The sequence below is a fragment of the Xiphias gladius genome, chromosome 17 (genome assembly GCF_016859285.1).
Source record: "Xiphias gladius isolate SHS-SW01 ecotype Sanya breed wild chromosome 17, ASM1685928v1, whole genome shotgun sequence".
NCBI classification, from domain to species: Eukaryota; Metazoa; Chordata; class Actinopteri; order Istiophoriformes; family Xiphiidae; genus Xiphias; species Xiphias gladius.
The window spans coordinates 4,095,905-4,112,578 of NC_053416.1; the positions used below are offsets into that span (position 1 = coordinate 4,095,905).

The following is a 16,674-nucleotide window of genomic DNA, read 5'->3' on the forward strand; positions in this document are numbered from 1 at the left end:
AAAGCACTAACAAGACAACACTGATGCCTCAGTGAGTACATGGAGGGATTAGTTTCCTGCCCCAGATAGCATTAACACTGACCTGGCCTCTGCTCCAAATCTCAACCGCCTGTTTGTTGGTTTTAACTGGGAGGACTGTGAGAAGGGGCCACTGTTGTCGGAAGCTGGCAAAGTTTACGTTCCTAAATTTAAAGAACTGTTTCATCCTCTCGGGGAGGCTGTAGTCAAGGAAGTGAATGGAGGAAAGTATCTGAGCTTTCCTCCGGCTGCTTTTGAAGTGAAAATAACAGAGTTGTGCCACCTCTCGTGATGCCACGTCTCCTGTGAACCTTGGGAGCTAGTTTCTCAACAGAAATAGCTCTGCTGCAGTTGTAGGCTCTTGTCCTTTTGGAGACATACAGCTGTTTTTCCATTTGTTTGACGCCGATGTTCAAAGTTTCCCTACTGTACATACAGTACCCGTACTTACTGCACCTCAAATGCCAATTTGTATAAATCCACTAGTTATTTGTTCCCTTAATTCATAGCTTGAGTCCATGGCAAATCAGCGCATTTCATCGCATTGATGCAAAAGTCCTGTAAATCTAGTTTTGCCATAAATCAGTCCAGCTTTTTGATTTGCAACATTACCCACACTGGTTCTAATACACTAAGAGACATTAAAGGGAAAGCTACCCCGGTAGAACCAGCCAAATCCACAGCTGAATCCATAATTGGCTGTTTTCAGTCCTTTCTCTGTGCCCTCTGATAGTTATTTCGAAAGTATGTTCTGCATTCGGAGGACAGAACAGTCTGGGTGTTGATTTCCTTCATGTGTAAAACGATTCTACCTGAAAACAGAGAACATTTGAAAGCAACAAATTGCGGGGGAAAGAAAACAACAACAAATAAAAAGAGTCAAAAACATTCAAGTGCAACCCCCCTCCGCCTGTTAGTGTCTGTGCTGCTCGGCCGCACGCAGATGCCACAACCACTGCTGAAGACAACAACACAATATCAGCCTTGACTAACTGATTAGCCCCATTTAAGACAAAAAAGAGCAAGTCAGGGAGCGAATATGATCGTCATTGTGGAAAACGATCATAAATAAGCAGAGTTAAAGAGGCCAGGGAAAGAGTGTGGGTGTGTGTGTGTGTTACCAAAGAAGGGAGAGATGAGGGGATAATTGGGGGGAGGAGGAGGGACGGGAGGAAGCTGTGGAGGTTTCATTGTGCAGAGCTGATGAATAGTGGGATTCAGATGGTGGTGGGAGGTGACCAAACACAATGGTGAAAGTAAGGGCTGTGTTTCCAGTCTTCCTTCAGCCGAGGATCCTTTTACCCTCATTCTCCTGTTGCCTCAGCAACACAAATCATGGGTTAGCACAGGTTTTAACTGCTACGCTGCGTTCTGCTGGTCCGCATCACACGTTGCGTCGGTTGAACCTTTACAAAAAACCCCTGTATAATTAATACGAGATAATATTCCTGCAGGGACTTGGGTAAATGGAGTTTTTAGAAAAAAAACATGTTACAGTGTGTCATTATCTTTTGTCATTCATCCATCCTTATAATTCATCCATTATAAACAAAAACATATTAATCGTCCGGGCCTATGAACAGTATTATATTGGCCAATATTTGCTCACTGCGGATATACTGGCATCAGTGTATGTTCATATACAAAAATGAATATTGGCTGATATGTCATGATTGACCCTTTTTAACCACTCAGATAGATCTGGCTAAATATCTGGCTAAAAAAAATTCAGCATCTGTCAGGCTACGCCATCAAGGCTCATTATGGGAGATGTAGTGTTTCTGGACCTAATCTTACGGTATCTCAGTCTCTGCTGCATCGATTCTGACTATTCTTTTTTTTTTTTTTTTTTTAACCTGTCCCTTGCAAGTTTCCCAGCTTTATGCAAGTGCGTTACTAAATTGCTTGCATACTCTTTTATATCACACTAGAGGAGCAGTGGAAGTTGTGTCTGCTCACAGAATAGCGTGTATTTGTAAAGATGAGCATAGTATAGTTGTCAGTTGGATCTGAAGACTGCTTCACTACAGAACTACAGGTTTAAGAGATGTTAATTTCAATCGTACATTCCCTTTTCTTTTAGCTCGGTTAAACTGGACGTAGTAAAATCAAAGTCGAGACGAATTGTGACCAATCGCGATATTGGACCACGACCTTGTAAGCAAGAAGGTTTCTCAGATGCGTCTCCAAAACCACCTCCGGGGCTTTGGATGGAGACCACGATCCAGCGGTGATCCCCGCTGCAGAAAACACGGTGCAATATGGGCCAAACACAAAGTGACTTGAGGCTGTTGCTGATGCCGAATGTCAGACGTCCATTTTGACACATTACTGATCAATAAAAGGGACCTGAGTGCTCCCATGTTGTGACCGTCAGTATCTTTTGTTCATCTGGTATTTTTTGTGTGAAATACAAAACGCAGCAAATGATAAACTGTTTCCCCGATTCAGACAAAAGACAGTGGACTACAACTTTCAAAATGTCTCCTCTAAAATCCGGCAGCACGTTCCAGTTGTGCAGTTCATCACTTGGGACGTAGCACAATTGTCAGCAAGAGTTTTCCTCACAATAAGCATCCACCAGAAGCACAACATTTCTAGAAAGATTTCAAACTGTACCGTCCAGTTAAAACCCTTTTGAAGCTGTACCCATTTGCATTTTTGCCGGATGTGTCTCACATCGCAACATATGGAAGCAATTGGGGCATAAAGCCGGACCACTGGGGCCCACAAAAGCCCCAGGCCCTCTCTCAGGGTGTCGGGGAGACAGCCCTGGCACCAACCATTCCTGCACAGACACAGACAGACACAGATAAACGCAGGCTTTTACTGGCAGTGCGGTGCAGTAGACCGCGTGCTAATGGTGCCCTGCTCAGCTTACAGGCTGCTGTGGAAAAAAAAAAAAAAAAACCCGCAGATCCAGCTCATCTATGTGTCAAACAGGCAATATCACAGGGCTGCATGGCAGGGTTAATCACCGGCACATCACAGATACCGTCTCTCTGACCCACTTTTCGGGAGGAATTAGAGTAACGCCTAATCTTGCACAATTTTCACTGTGATGCTGGATGCTGCCACACAAGCAGTATTTTTTATTTTTATTTATTTTTTTCTCTCTGCTGGTATGACACTGTCAAACAGGGCGAATGGCGTGAAGGAGATTCTGCTGGACTGTGAATGAGGATGTTGTCACAGTGTACGCAGTCCAATGAGGAGGGTTTTTAGCTGAGAGAATGTGATTCCAAAAAGAAGCTTCGATTTAGTTTCCATGCACATTTTATAACATTCGTCTTAATTCAGTAATGTTCAGGCTTACTGTTACCTGCTTTGGTTTTTGTTGTGTGAACACTAACGCTGCCCTGGAACGTGGTAGAAATGTAAAATAACGTTTCTCTTTTTCTCCAGACACTCCACTGAAGCCCACCACGCCAACTAAAATCTCTGAAGAGGGCGATGATGTTTTGGGGGACTACACGGTGGGTGAACAGGTCTGGGTCAACGGCGTCAAACTGGGAGTTATCGCCTACCTAGGGGAGACCCAGTTTGCCCCGGGACAGTGGGCAGGCGTGATACTGAATGACCTAGTTGGCAAAAACGATGGTTCAGTGGGTGGCGTGCGCTACTTTGAGTGCCAGCCCCTCCAGGGCATCTTCACGCGACCCTCGAAGCTCACCCGACAGCCGGTCGGAGAAGGGAGCGACAGCCACTCCACTGACTCAATCTCTGCCCAGAATCAGACTCAGCAGGGTGGCAGCGCCGCCCCCCCTGGCCAGCGGGTGGTAGTGCCCCTCAGGGAGGGCCTGCTTAACAGCGCTGTGAAAACAGGCAACGAGTCTGGGTCCAATATGTCCGACAGCGGTTCAGTGAAGAAAGGTGGAGATAAGGATCTTCGAGTTGGAGACCGAGTTTTGGTGAGTAATCGTGTGTTGGATAACGAATGGTTTGTTAGACCGCATTCCCTCCAGGCCTAGAATTTCTGGAGTATCGGTGAATTTTAAGAACTTAATTCCTCACACAACGTATCTCTGGCAGGGAAATATCAAAAGATTGTAGAGATGGGTAATTTTAAGGTACACAATGGTTCTAATGGAACCAGACTATTTGCATGTCAGCACTCCAGGAAGAAAGAACATATTCCCACTTTGTGGCTTTCCCACAAACATCAGCTGTAGGAAAGTCATTTACCCAAGTGCTGTGTTTTTTTTTTTTTTTTTTTTCCATTCATCCATCATTGGATGTACCTGCTTATCCTGTGCTTATCCTGTGCCGGGAGTGGTTTTTCATTGTCGGTGTGGGTGCTGGAGCCTCTCCAGACGCACATCAGGCAAGAGACACGGTACACCCTGGACAGGTAGCCAGTCTGTGTTGTCGGGACCAACACACACACAGACAACCCGTCACACCTACGGGCAATTTGGAAGAGCCGTTTCGACTAACCTGCACGAAGATACCTGAGAACGAGAAACAACCGTGCAACCCACACCGACATAGAAGATCAACAACGGTGTTAATAAAAAACAGTTACAAGAGTCATAAAAAAATCTCCAGAAAGGCTTTAAAGTCCCCAAGAACAATGAACGAATTTAGTTCAAGGGCAAATTGCAGCTCAGTCCATTTAAAAGACTCATATCGCTGAAAACTAGTTCGCCGAGGTTAGTGCATACATATATGGGATATCTGTTATGTAGTTACTGGATCATGGACTGTAGTTACATGATTTAAATGACAGAAGATATGTGAGGTAGTTTAGAAGCTTCAGTACTGGATCAAAACTAGAAAAGACAGCATTTGCAGGTCCCTAACAATTAGTTCAAGATCTAGTGAGTAAATGTAAACAGCTTTTTTTAAATTTGGTTATGTAGAGCATCGGTTTACTTACACATCCAGCAGACACATTGGCATTCATCTGGAGTCACATTAGTGTCCACCTGACGAAGGTGAATCCAGTACTCGCTCTCCCTTTATCTGCGTTTTCTTTTTTGATGTCCTGAGTTTTATCGGAGCTTGTTTCCTGGACATGGCACCGTACAGGGGTTTTAATGAGAGCAGTGAGACTGAAAATGTGCAGTGAAATAAAAAAAAAAGGGGGTTAAAGTGACCCATGTAGTTTTTGTGCAAGAGACCAATTTCATATTACACATCTTTCGCCTAGGAATTTCATCGTGCTTGTTCAGGTGATTCCTCAGCTTTATTCAGGTGTGTTGTGAAAGGTCAAAAAAACACCAGCTTGACATCTTTGGAAACACTTGCTCTCTGGTGGTGAGTTACATCAGTAGATCAATACCGCTTTCATATCTGTCTGTCTGAATTTAAGGCTATAGCCGGCAGCCGGTTAGCTCAGCTTAGCACAAAGACTTGAAACAGGTGGAAACAGCTAGCGTGATTCTGTCCATTAACAACCTCCTCCTTCCCACACCCCTGAATCTCAGCGATCAACATGTTACGTTGTGTTTATTTATTCTGATCAAAAGTGTGTAAAAACTTGAATTTGACAACATATGGGGTGTTATGTGCGGGACTATTTCTTGGCTGCAAGATGGTGGTTCTTCGTTCAGCTTTTTCAGATTTAATAAAGAAGACATAATGACACGATGTGTTAGTGAGCTTCTGAGAGACGCTGGTAGGTGGATTCTGTTACGAGCAGACCCTGGCCTGCTGCTTCCCTGTTTCAAGTCTTTGCGCCAAGCTAAGCTAGCCGGCTGCCGGCGGTAGAGTTGCACCTGCCGGAGGGGTAATTTCACTATCTAAATATAATTTGAAGCGTGTATCTCAATTTTTTCTGTATATATTTTTAGACTAACATAATCCATAGTAGCTGAAAGTAGATGACGTTTCAGAGTCCCAGTGGACGGCAAAGTCCAACTTGATGCGGGTCTTAGTAACGATGGATTGGTGCAGTGTAATATGATGCATTGTTGAAGCCCACTGGGAAGTTCTGTTTCTCCTTATTCTGTCTAGTGCAACAATCCAACCTTCATCCAGCCTCTAGTGTACCTTTGTCCTTCGGCCTACCCTTGCACAAGAAAAGCTGGCCGGAATGTCCTCGGCTATTGCGTAGTATTTGGTCTAGCAGGAAAAACGCCTTTTATCTGCTCTTTGCTTGTTTTCCCATCAGTGTATGCAATGTCCACTGCGTGGAATTGTTGCCCCCGGGTCACATTGCTTTCCATTTTTACTGATGGGCACAGGGGATAGTTACATCAGGTCCTGTGCCGTCGGAAGCGGAGGGCTCGGGAAGCCCTCCTACTGGTCAATATTGCAGATCACTCTGGATTACTTTCAACACTTAAGAGAGGAGAGGCCAGTGCTGACACATTGATCAGTGAATCCATCTATTTCCCAAGCCCCTGCCATGTAATCTATCTTACTGCGGTGGCTCGGATGTGCTGCCATCCCACTTGTCTCACGCCCCTCCTCTGCTGCTGGAAATACAACACTGCCTCAAAACTTTTGTGAAACGAGCACAAAATGTGAAACTCAGATGGCGCGTTGTGGACACAACGTGAGGACTATTTATTTATTTATTTATTTTCACGTGGTATTGAGTTATGTGATAGTAGCGGGAGAAGGGCTCATCATTTTCGCTCACATTTTCTGTCGAACTGGAGCGCCTTTGCTAATGTTGCGCGTTCGTGACCAAATAGCTGGAGACTGCCTCAAGAGGAGTCAGAAAATGTCAAAGAGGAGCTGCAGAAATCTTTCCAAACAGAGAGACAACCTCAGAGGGCTAAACACATGATTACTGTCTCCATTTGCCTTGGCATCTTTTTGACGTCTGAGCACCCACAGGAAGCACAAAACTGCCTCTTCTCTGCTCGCTTTAGTATTTAACCGGAGGCCCTCTGTGCTTGAGTTAGGGTAGAGGTTAAAGGAGTGTTTTCTTTCAGTGGGGCTGCATGTGATGTGGCTGGTCTTCGTTTGGATGTTCCGAAAGTAACTCAAATGGCCGCTAGTCAATGACATTCTCCCTTTGCACTAGCATGACGCGGTTGTATTAGAATCAATGGGGTGTACAGGGAATCTGAATGATTTTTATCAAACCAGATAAGTGAGAAATTAAAATGTTTCACGTTTCAACCTCAAAAACAAACAATTCATCATTCCAAAATGAATTTCATGCAGTGTGAGCTGAAGAAATTACTGAAACACTAAGCTGGTTATCAAAATAGTTGAATATTAATTTTCTATTCGATTGACTAGTCAATTAATTGACTAATTGTTTCGCATCTCATTAGCAGGCAAAGTGCTGAGGCCGATGGAAATGTTACTAGTTTTTTAAGTATTTAGTCATAAGCCAAAGTACTGGACAAAGTGAAATTCCGACCTGCTGGTGGTGCTAGAGAAAAAAGTCAGACGATCACCAAAGTCAGTAGGGTTCATCCTCCGGGGACCATGGACACCTGTGCAAAACTTCATCCACCCAGTAGCTGTGGAGCTGTTTTAGTCTGGACCCGTCCGACTGACGGACCGACTGAAAGGCCGACGAGCACGACTTAAACCTCACAATCAGAATATGCAGAATTAACTAAATCATTTTTTCATTCGTGGTCACAAGAAATTTACAGAGGATGACGATTTAAGTCCTAGCGGTTTATTTTCACCACGGTATTTTTTTTTAAAATGGCGCTAGAGATACCCCCTAGGATAACGCTCGAGGTACGGATTTAGCTCTTGTGTAACACCTTTTGAATGCAGCCCTTAGATGAGATTGGTTTTAACAGGAGCCAAGATGGGGGCTTGTGCTGACTGGCTGCCTCAGCACTGCTGGTATTTTGACACTGAGTCGCCGAGACATCGCACAGTCGTGCTGACAGCAAATCCTCTCGGTTTAACGTCCGGTGACACAACGGCGTTTCTTGCTACGCTTTCCTCCTTGGCCCTCCGTGGTTTAGGAGGAGGACAAGTCAGTGGAGGAGCTGAATAATGATTTGACAATAGAAAGCCGAAGAGCGACTCAACACACCCTTTCACGCTCTTCTTTTTTTGCGTGCGCTTGTACTCAGTTCCACGTTAAATCCGGTATACTCTAATGTATGTATGTAAATATGACCTGTATGCATTCTCAAAAAAAAAAAAAAACATTTTAAGGGCAGATGTGGTGCTTAAACATCTGGTGCTCTTTGCATTTTCACACATCCTGTACATTCTGCACATTTAATGTAACAACTGGGAATGTCCTGGGAATGGGATTATAGTAATGTAGTTAGAGAAACCCTTAAATGTAATCTATTACAGGTAGAGATGCTGGTGAATGAGGGTCATTAGTTGGAGGATTAAAAATAAATAAAGGAAGAGAAAATGTCCTTTGGAATAAAAAAGCCACAAGAGTAATTTTTAAAAAACGATCGGTGAAATCAAACGTAATCAATCAATGGCGATCAAATTGAGTTAAAGCAATATCTTACGTGGCTTGTCTCGCCATGGTCTGGTATTTCATTTCGATGAAGGCGAGTGTGCCTCTCAGACGTTTTTTGAGGAAATGGCAAACAGTGGGATGTTTGCACACGTTGATGAGCCTATTCGTGTCTCACACATGTGGTCGCCATGTGTGAAAGACATTCAGCAGCTGGACTAGTCAGTTTTTTGCGTGCTGGCTGACCCAAGTGGCAGCGTGTGTGTGGACTTTAGAAAGTCTTCCTAACAGGAAACCGACTGTTCCCGACTGAGAAGACGTGACAAGTGCCGATGTGGCCCCCTAAATATATCGACGAGGGCTGATGATTTTCCTTTTGAATTCGGGGTTCGCATTTCTCGAGATTACTTTTTTTGAAATACTAGCTGACAAAAATAAATGAGGAGTCACAAATAACCTTATGGTCTTAAAACATATTTATCCATTAATTTGTCAGTCGCCTCTGTTGTGCTTTAGTGAATTGCTGAAGAAAACCTTGCTTGTACAACTTGACATATTAACAGCGGATTCATGTGGAGGGTACAGCTGAAACGGTGAGTCAGCTTTAATGGATTGACAGGAAATTAGGATTGATAACCGATTGATCATTTGAGGCATTCATCAAGGAAAACAAACTGTCTGCAGTTTCAGCTTCTCAAATGTGAGGATATGCTGCTTTTTCTCTGTTTTTTTCTATAATTGTAAGCTGAATAGGTTTGGTTTTTGAGCTGCTGGTAAAATGAAACGAGGCATGTGAAGTCAACACCCTGACCTCTTGGAACTTGTGACCGGCGTTTTTCACTGTCTTCTGACAACATCTGGACCAAGCGAGTCACCAAAAAATAAATTACCAGAGAAAAGTTTAAGAATATCCTGCTCGTCTTTAATGTTGCTCTTTGTTCAGTCCCGTGATCTCAAGTTGTCAAGCGCGTATCTCCCGTATTTCTAATAATTTACACAGTATAAACCAGGAAAGCTGTGCAGACTGTACTGAGTCACCGACAGCCAGGGTGTTGTGGAAAAAGAGCAACCAAAACAAACGCTTATTTTACACCGACAGATCACGTCACTAGAACCTGACGGTTGTATTACGGGGCGACTGAAAATCATCATATTTTTAGTCTTTTGTTTCAACAATTCATCAGCATCGGTTTGTTGGGCAATATGTAAAGAAAGTAACGTAGCTCGTCCAGCAGACCCCAGCACAGCACGGGGCCTGGCAGAGTAGCATATCACAGCTGAGCAGACAGTGACAGTGAGTCTCTTTATGAATGGGTCCATTGTTCAGCTGTGAAATACACTGCATTAGTTAGTTCTCTTTGTCAAATTGATGACCATATATAAGGCATGTTTGCTAAAAAAAAAAAAATTAATCCCTTTTTCTCCCCGCGTGAGCTTTAACACGGTTTCAGCTTATTTACGAGTCTCTTTCACAACAGAGACGTTTTCGACGTGTGATCGTAGGAAAAGCTCAGGTGCTACCAATAACATCAACAATGGCTCTATTCTAGTCCAAGTTTCCCGGCGAGGCGTGACACTGTGACAGCGAGCCGGCATGCGCAATACCGGGACCCTGATACTGAAGTGGCTCAGTGGATTTCAGCCGGCATCCGTTTTTTTTTTCCTACTGTGACATGACAAAATGTCTTATTAGAGAGTTATGACCATGATATATGTACCAACCGACAAGTTACAACAAGTTAATGGAGAGGACACCAGTAGACAACACCTGGAGAAATAGTGAAGATCGGGACCATCGGCAGCATCCTCTGTGTTACACAAGCAAAGGGGATTGTGGGAAATGCGGTGTGAAATTTTGAGAAACTCCTGCCATATCAAAAAACATGACACGGAAGCTACTGATTTTTAATAAACTACGGTATCACGTCTAATTTGAGAAGGGTGCATTAAATATGCGCCCAAGAGAAGGGCGACTCATAATGTAAATAAAAATCGGTGATGATTATTCTTCCGCAACAGCTCGATGTAAAGCGTTCGATTGGCGCCATTGAAGATGTGAGCAGTCAGGTCTTTTCGCTTCCTGTTGTCAGGTCGGAGGCTCAAAGATGGGAGTCATACGCTACATGGGAGAGACAGACTTCGCCAAGGGTGAATGGTGCGGGGTTGAGCTAGATGAGCCCCTGGGGAAGAATGACGGTGCGGTAGCTGGTACAAGGTACACACACACACACACACACACACACACACACACACACACACACACACACACACACACATATACATTATGTATGCTTCAAGCGCCTCAAATTCCTTTGCTCTTTCCCCTAAAAGGAAATTGAGGGGAAGACTGTGGATCCATCTGTTCAGCTGGTTGTTCTTTGTTCTCTCATCTGCCTGCTCGTGAAATCAAACTGACTGACCCTCTAGGCCAGAGCCAGTCTGCACCAGTGGTTGGGCGTGTCCTTCGCAATGTTTCTCACATTTGTCATATGTCTGATTTCCGTTTATTATTTATTATTTCATAGTCCGACACCGTTTCCCCCCCCACCGGCAGTGGAAAACTGTTCGGGATGGGTGAAATACTGTAGGGTTACTGACACTCTGGAGTGCTGCTTGAAATTTAGAGCCAAAGGACAAAAATGGAAAAAAAAAGTTGTCTAAGTAGCCCAGACACTGTCACATTTTTCATGAAGAAGTCCAAATCCAGATGCACCTTCTTTTTATACTAAAGTTTTGGTCTAATTGTTCCAGAGTTTCTAACCTCGCCCAGTGTAATTCTCGAATCCTGTAGGATTCACAGTTTATTTGTGCAAGTTTATGAAGACTTTAGAACAACAGCAGGGAGAGTCAAGAAGCCCAGAGGGGGCTTATTCGTGGCTTCTACATGGACAATGGGGAAACTATGTTCACAGCATCAACAGAAGTAAAACCACACGTGTTCTGTTTTAAAAAAAAAAACCCAAACTCTTAGAGCTGTGAGAGAGAAAATATGGAAACATCATGATCAGTCACAGTGACTTTCAAACTATTTGCATCATGCACATTTTACATCAGATGAAAACACAGGAAAGTCGTGAATGACATGAAAAAAACCCTCAGACATGATGATAAGCTGATGCTGTAGCTAAAAGTAGTTCAAGTGTTAGCGACTGCTAATGGTGATCATTGCTTTTCAATTTATGCACGTAGAATATTGTCGGTTAAGATTCATTTATGCGTCTGAAAGTTACAATGGAAACAAACACAAGAGCAACGAAACAGAGTTTACAAAAAAAAGACTTTAAGAATAAAGAAAAAGAAAGTGAATGTAAGTGAGTCTTGGGATGTAAACTAGTCCAAAGTTCAGAGGCAATGGCAGGAAATGCTCGGTCTCCCGTGGTATTGGCTGGTGTAGGTCCAGCTCCGGGAACATCCAGAGCATCCGTTTTATACCAGCTGCCTTCAAGGTGCAGGTGTGTAAAGAGTAACAGTAATCTAGTTGTGAGGTTTAATACACCCGCACTGTGAAAAAAGGTCAAATATGGCTGACTTCAACTGCACACGTGTCTTTAGTTGAATTAAAAAAATCCAGAGTATTGTGAAACCTCAATTCCCGGTACACAGCTTGATGTTAGAGGGTAAAGGTCCCGGAGTTTGCTGCAGGGTCTTCTGGGCGCTCTCAGGGCCAATAGTAAGGACCGCCGTTTCATCGCGCTCATTATTCTCACATAATGAGTGTTTCAAAGTTGTATTTATTTATTTATTTGTTCTGTTTAATTGCAGCGGACTTTTATAGATGATTTCAATGATTGACCATGTGGGACACATTCGCAGCTGGTTTGAAACTGAAATATTTTCAGATTGCAGACTACGATCATGTTTTTTTCTTTCTATGCCTGGAAATGTCAGTGGAAGTACGTAACAAAAGTTTTGACGATCCAAACTAAACACAAAGGGAGTCTGTGTTCAGTTCTTCGCAAAACCCCTCACCCCGTTCCTCTCTCCCTCCTACAGATACTTCCAGTGTCTTCCCAAGTTCGGCTTGTTTGCGCCGATCCATAAGGTGATCCGCATCGGCTTCCCCTCCACCAGCCCGGCCAAGGCTAAGAAGAGCAAGCGGGTGGCCATGGGGGTCTCCTCTCTGGCCCACAGCCCCAGCAGCTCCTCCATCAGTTCAGTCAGCTCGGTGGCCTCCTCCGTGGGTGGACGACCGAGCCGAGCTGGGCTGGTAAGATGAGTGCAATGCGCTTCGAGTACACGCTGCGAGCCGGGGGTGGGGGGGCTGGTCATACAGAGTTGGCGGGATGCGCTCAAACCGACGCTTTCGCGCAGAGTCAGCCGAGGAGGTCGACACCACTGTCATGTCTGCACACCGATTTATGGAGCCGCAGCCAGTCCAGTCGTCACCGTGAGGTCGCCGGGGGAGGCCCCCCGAGGTCACTGCACCAGGCCAAGATACAGTCCTGCACGAACCCCCCCCCCCCCGTAAAACCCTAACGAGTCATATTTACACCTCGGTTTCTGCACGGATTAGACAAACATTTGAACCACGGAGCCTGAGAGGAGCCGGTAGGCAGCTTATGTTCCCTTGGGACCAAACCAGGCGAACTGTCTCTCCCCGTTTCCAGTCTTCATGCTGAGCTAAGATAACCGGCTGCTGGTTGTAGATTCATATTTACCGTACAGACGTGACAGTGGTGTCGATGTTCTCATCCGACTCTTCGCAAGAAAGTGATTAAGCTTTTTTTTTTTTTTTCTTCCCCAAATTATTCCCTAAAAGTAGGTAAGTGAGTGAGTGAACTTTATTTCTATAGTACCTTTCAAATTTAGCGTTACAAGGTGCTTCAGGGGTGTGCAATATATCTAAAAAAAAAAAAAAGAATAGAATTCCATAAAAGAAAAACGAGAATGTCAGGGAATGGCCAAACATATAGAAAAAAAACAAAATACAGAAGTGGATGGAATTGGCATATATAGGACATGAAACCAAGAAATGCACTTCGGTTAACCGAGAAGATTTCCTTATATAAATGTGGCTTAAACTGAATTTTAAGGTACCTTTCAGTTTGTTATAATTTTCCTTTTTTAACAAATAGTATTGTAAAATTCATTAAAACCCTTAAAACTTCCACACCTTTGAATACCAAGGATGCCTACTAGTTTCTATTACTTATTAAATCTGTATTTTGCGATTCATATATTAAAAAAACAAAACAAAACAGAAACATTGCATCGTCTGATTAAAGGTTAAAAGTTTTTAATTTTGGTTCGTGAAATAATATGTCTACAAATTCAAACAGTGCGACGACAAAGAGCTTCATTGTACTGAAACACTCTCTGAACTGCCGAGTGGTTAATAATTAGCATTTTGTTGCCGTGCAGTGTGAGGCTCTCATTCACTGACTTTGCAGTTTCCTCCTGCGTGACCAATCTGCAGAGCTGCAGCTGAAAGAGCATTCAAATAGCTTGTTTCAACACAGTCCGTCTTTAGGCCGAACATCCCCGGGGATGGCCGGCGACGCACTAAAACGGACGGGGACATCGGGGCATCTCGCAACGTTTTCGGCCCCTGGTTGCGCGCCAGACCTCGGGTGGAGAACACTGCCCTTCACTCTCCTTAATTGTTGCCAGCGGTGTCAGACGGCACCGAAGGCGACCTTTGTGAATCACCAGGCTGATCACGCAGCACAAAATACTCTGGACCGGCTGCCTCTCCTTAAAGATCTCGTACCACGATCGCCCCGCGATTTCGTTTTGTCGGCAGCGGTAGGAAAGTAGAGACGGCAGGCACAGAGGTGGAGGTTTACATAAAGATGTCAGACGCAAACGGGCGTCGCGACACACATTTAACACCGTGTTAGGACCTCGCGCTGCATTCGTAACTGTGAAAATAAAGATGCTGAAATATGAATTAAAAACCCCCCTCGGCAGTTCTTGCTGGCGCCCACACAAAAGCAAGGCTCCACTGCTTCAGTGACCCCCAGTGCCCATGTAGTTGTAGTTAAACAGGCTCTTTTTTCCACCAGCTTTTGCCTTTTCAGTGCAATGTCCTCGTGTAGGAAACCAGAACCAGAAAACCTACAAACGAAAAAATGCAAATGCGTGGAATTTTTTTTTTCTTTTCTTTTTTCCTCTTCTTCCTCGTCTAGTATTATTCTGTTTGTGTAAAAGCCACTGGTCTGAACTCATCCCATAGGTCAGGCAGGATTCCTTTCAAAGAGCATACTCTAGTGGCCAAAGAAAGTGTTGCATCTCTCATCACAACTTCGACGCTTGCGCTTTCTCATCTGATACTTTCCCAAGCAGTCAGATATTCCCTGAGGGGATAAAAGGAAAACAAACTTTAGACCGAGGTTGTGGGACACACATTGTTTAAAGCCTCCTGTAGCCAGCATTTCATAGAATAACTTAAAAGTTGAGAATTTCCATATCTAAGTAATCTGAGAAGGAACGCGGCTTATTTCATAGTTTCACCAAGATCTTACTCTTGTCAGGATGAGGGAGCTACTTGTACAGAAGGCTGGGTGTTTCTCTGATTTGTAGTTTGGAGGGGGAAGTAAGTGTTTTTTCATTTCCACCTTAACAAGCCTAGTATTCTCAGGGATAAAAAGCTCCGCCTCTTCATGATCGTGAGATAATTCCCATGTGATCAGATGAAGGCAAAGTGTCAGGTTCACAGAGCAGTTACTTTCATGATCAAAAACATGACCATCACACTGGTTTTGACCTTAAGTTTCCTCACAGTCGCAAAATTTCCCTCGGGAGATCTCAAAAAAAGCGAAGCCTCTCGTGTCTCTCGACAATTAGAGGGTTTACTCGCGTCCGATCTTCGACTCAGTTACATTCAGTCTAATCTTTCCTTAACCCTACGTGCATCTCTCCATTTCTTCCTGCCTTCTCGCCTTCTTTTCCTCCCTTTCCTGTCCCTTTTAACAATCCCCCCCCTCTCCTCGGCCCACATTTCCGAAATCCTGTAATGCTCTCTCCCTCCAAAGCTGACGGAGACGTCCTCGCGCTACGCCCGGAAGATCTCCGGCACCACCGCGCTCCAGGAAGCCCTGAAGGAGAAGCAGCAGCACATCGAGCAGCTGCTGGCCGAGAGGGACCTGGAGCGGGCCGAGATGGCCAAGGCGACCAGCCACATCTGCGAGGTGGAGAAGGAGCTGAGCGTCCACAAGGCGCAGCACATGCAGGTACGTAACAGATAAGCGGATCACCTCCCGGGGGGGAAACGGAAGACACTAGCAGAGTCGTCGTATTGCAATCCCTTCTGGCCTTTTCCCTTCTTGTGTTTGACAAAAAAAAAAAAAACAATCGGCCCAATGACTTATGCAACAATAAATCTGTGGTTAAGCACGTTATGCTTCATTAGCACGTTTCTTCTTGCCCCTACTATCTGCTACAGTATGTAACGGAGAATGAGAGCACCCTCCAGCAAGTCAAAGCCCTGTTGGCCAGCACGCAGAAAGATAAACAGGAACTGGCTAATCAGCTTGAAGAGGAGAAAAGGTAACATCACTCAAACGTCACCCGTGCTGCTCGCGGTCTCTCGTGGGCCGGCGGCGGTGGTTCCGGAGTCCAAACGTGGACCATTTGGAAGGATCTGCCGGCCTCGACAAAAACAAATTCTCACGTCACTATACGTTAAACTGTGCTTTTGCTGCTGTCGCCGAAGAATTCCAACTTGGTTTTCTCATTATATTTCATTTCTGTTTGATGATAGTCGTGTCATTATTAGAATTTTAAAAAAAAAAAAAAAAAATTGTTTATCTTGAGACCACGACTTCATAAGGGAATTGATTACCGTGGCACAATTTAACCAAATTAAAGTGTGAAGCGTTGCTCGTGGCCTCTCTTCAGCGACTATACATTCCACTACAGTGAGTCTAGACCGACTCTTAAAGGGGTATTTCGACGTTTTGGGAAATGTGCCTCACGACTTCATGAAATCCCACGGCCTGTGCCCGTTAGGCACAGAGCTGGAGTCAGGGTGTGGTTAGCTTACCGTTGTTCAGCAGAGGGGCCACGGCGAAAGGTCAGCGTACATAGCCGGGTCCGTTTCCCGCCGTGCCTGTGCAAAGACCAGCTAAAATCAGAAATGGCCATTTTCACTTTTTCTTAAGAGCATCTGCTCGAAGAGAATCGGTTAGAGAAAGAGAGATAACAAGACGGTCAAGTGTAAAGTTTAGAAAAATCCGTATTCAGCATGTTGTGTAACTATGACGGCACACAGAGCAGGTAAAGACATGAAATGGGAACACTGGTCAAAAGAACCAGGCTCCCACTGATCCCTTGCTGTTCTCATTCCCTGTGACACTTCTCAT

The 16,674-nt window shown here is 44.5% G+C and overlaps 1 protein-coding gene across 4 annotated transcripts in view; it reads left to right on the top strand.

Annotated features, from left to right (window-relative positions):
- The window catches only part of clip2 (CAP-GLY domain containing linker protein 2), a 42,444-nt gene that overhangs the window by 6,574 nt on the left and 19,196 nt on the right, over nucleotides 1-16,674 (top strand). For all 4 annotated transcript variants that reach the window (XM_040150180.1, XM_040150176.1, XM_040150179.1 and 1 more), the window contains exons 3-7: nucleotides 3,424-3,929; nucleotides 10,462-10,586; nucleotides 12,365-12,578; nucleotides 15,346-15,543; nucleotides 15,756-15,859. In XM_040150180.1, coding sequence (XP_040006114.1) covers nucleotides 3,424-3,929; nucleotides 10,462-10,586; nucleotides 12,365-12,578; nucleotides 15,346-15,543; nucleotides 15,756-15,859 — 1,147 coding nt within the window. The remainder of the gene's footprint in view (nucleotides 1-3,423; nucleotides 3,930-10,461; nucleotides 10,587-12,364; nucleotides 12,579-15,345; nucleotides 15,544-15,755; nucleotides 15,860-16,674) is intronic.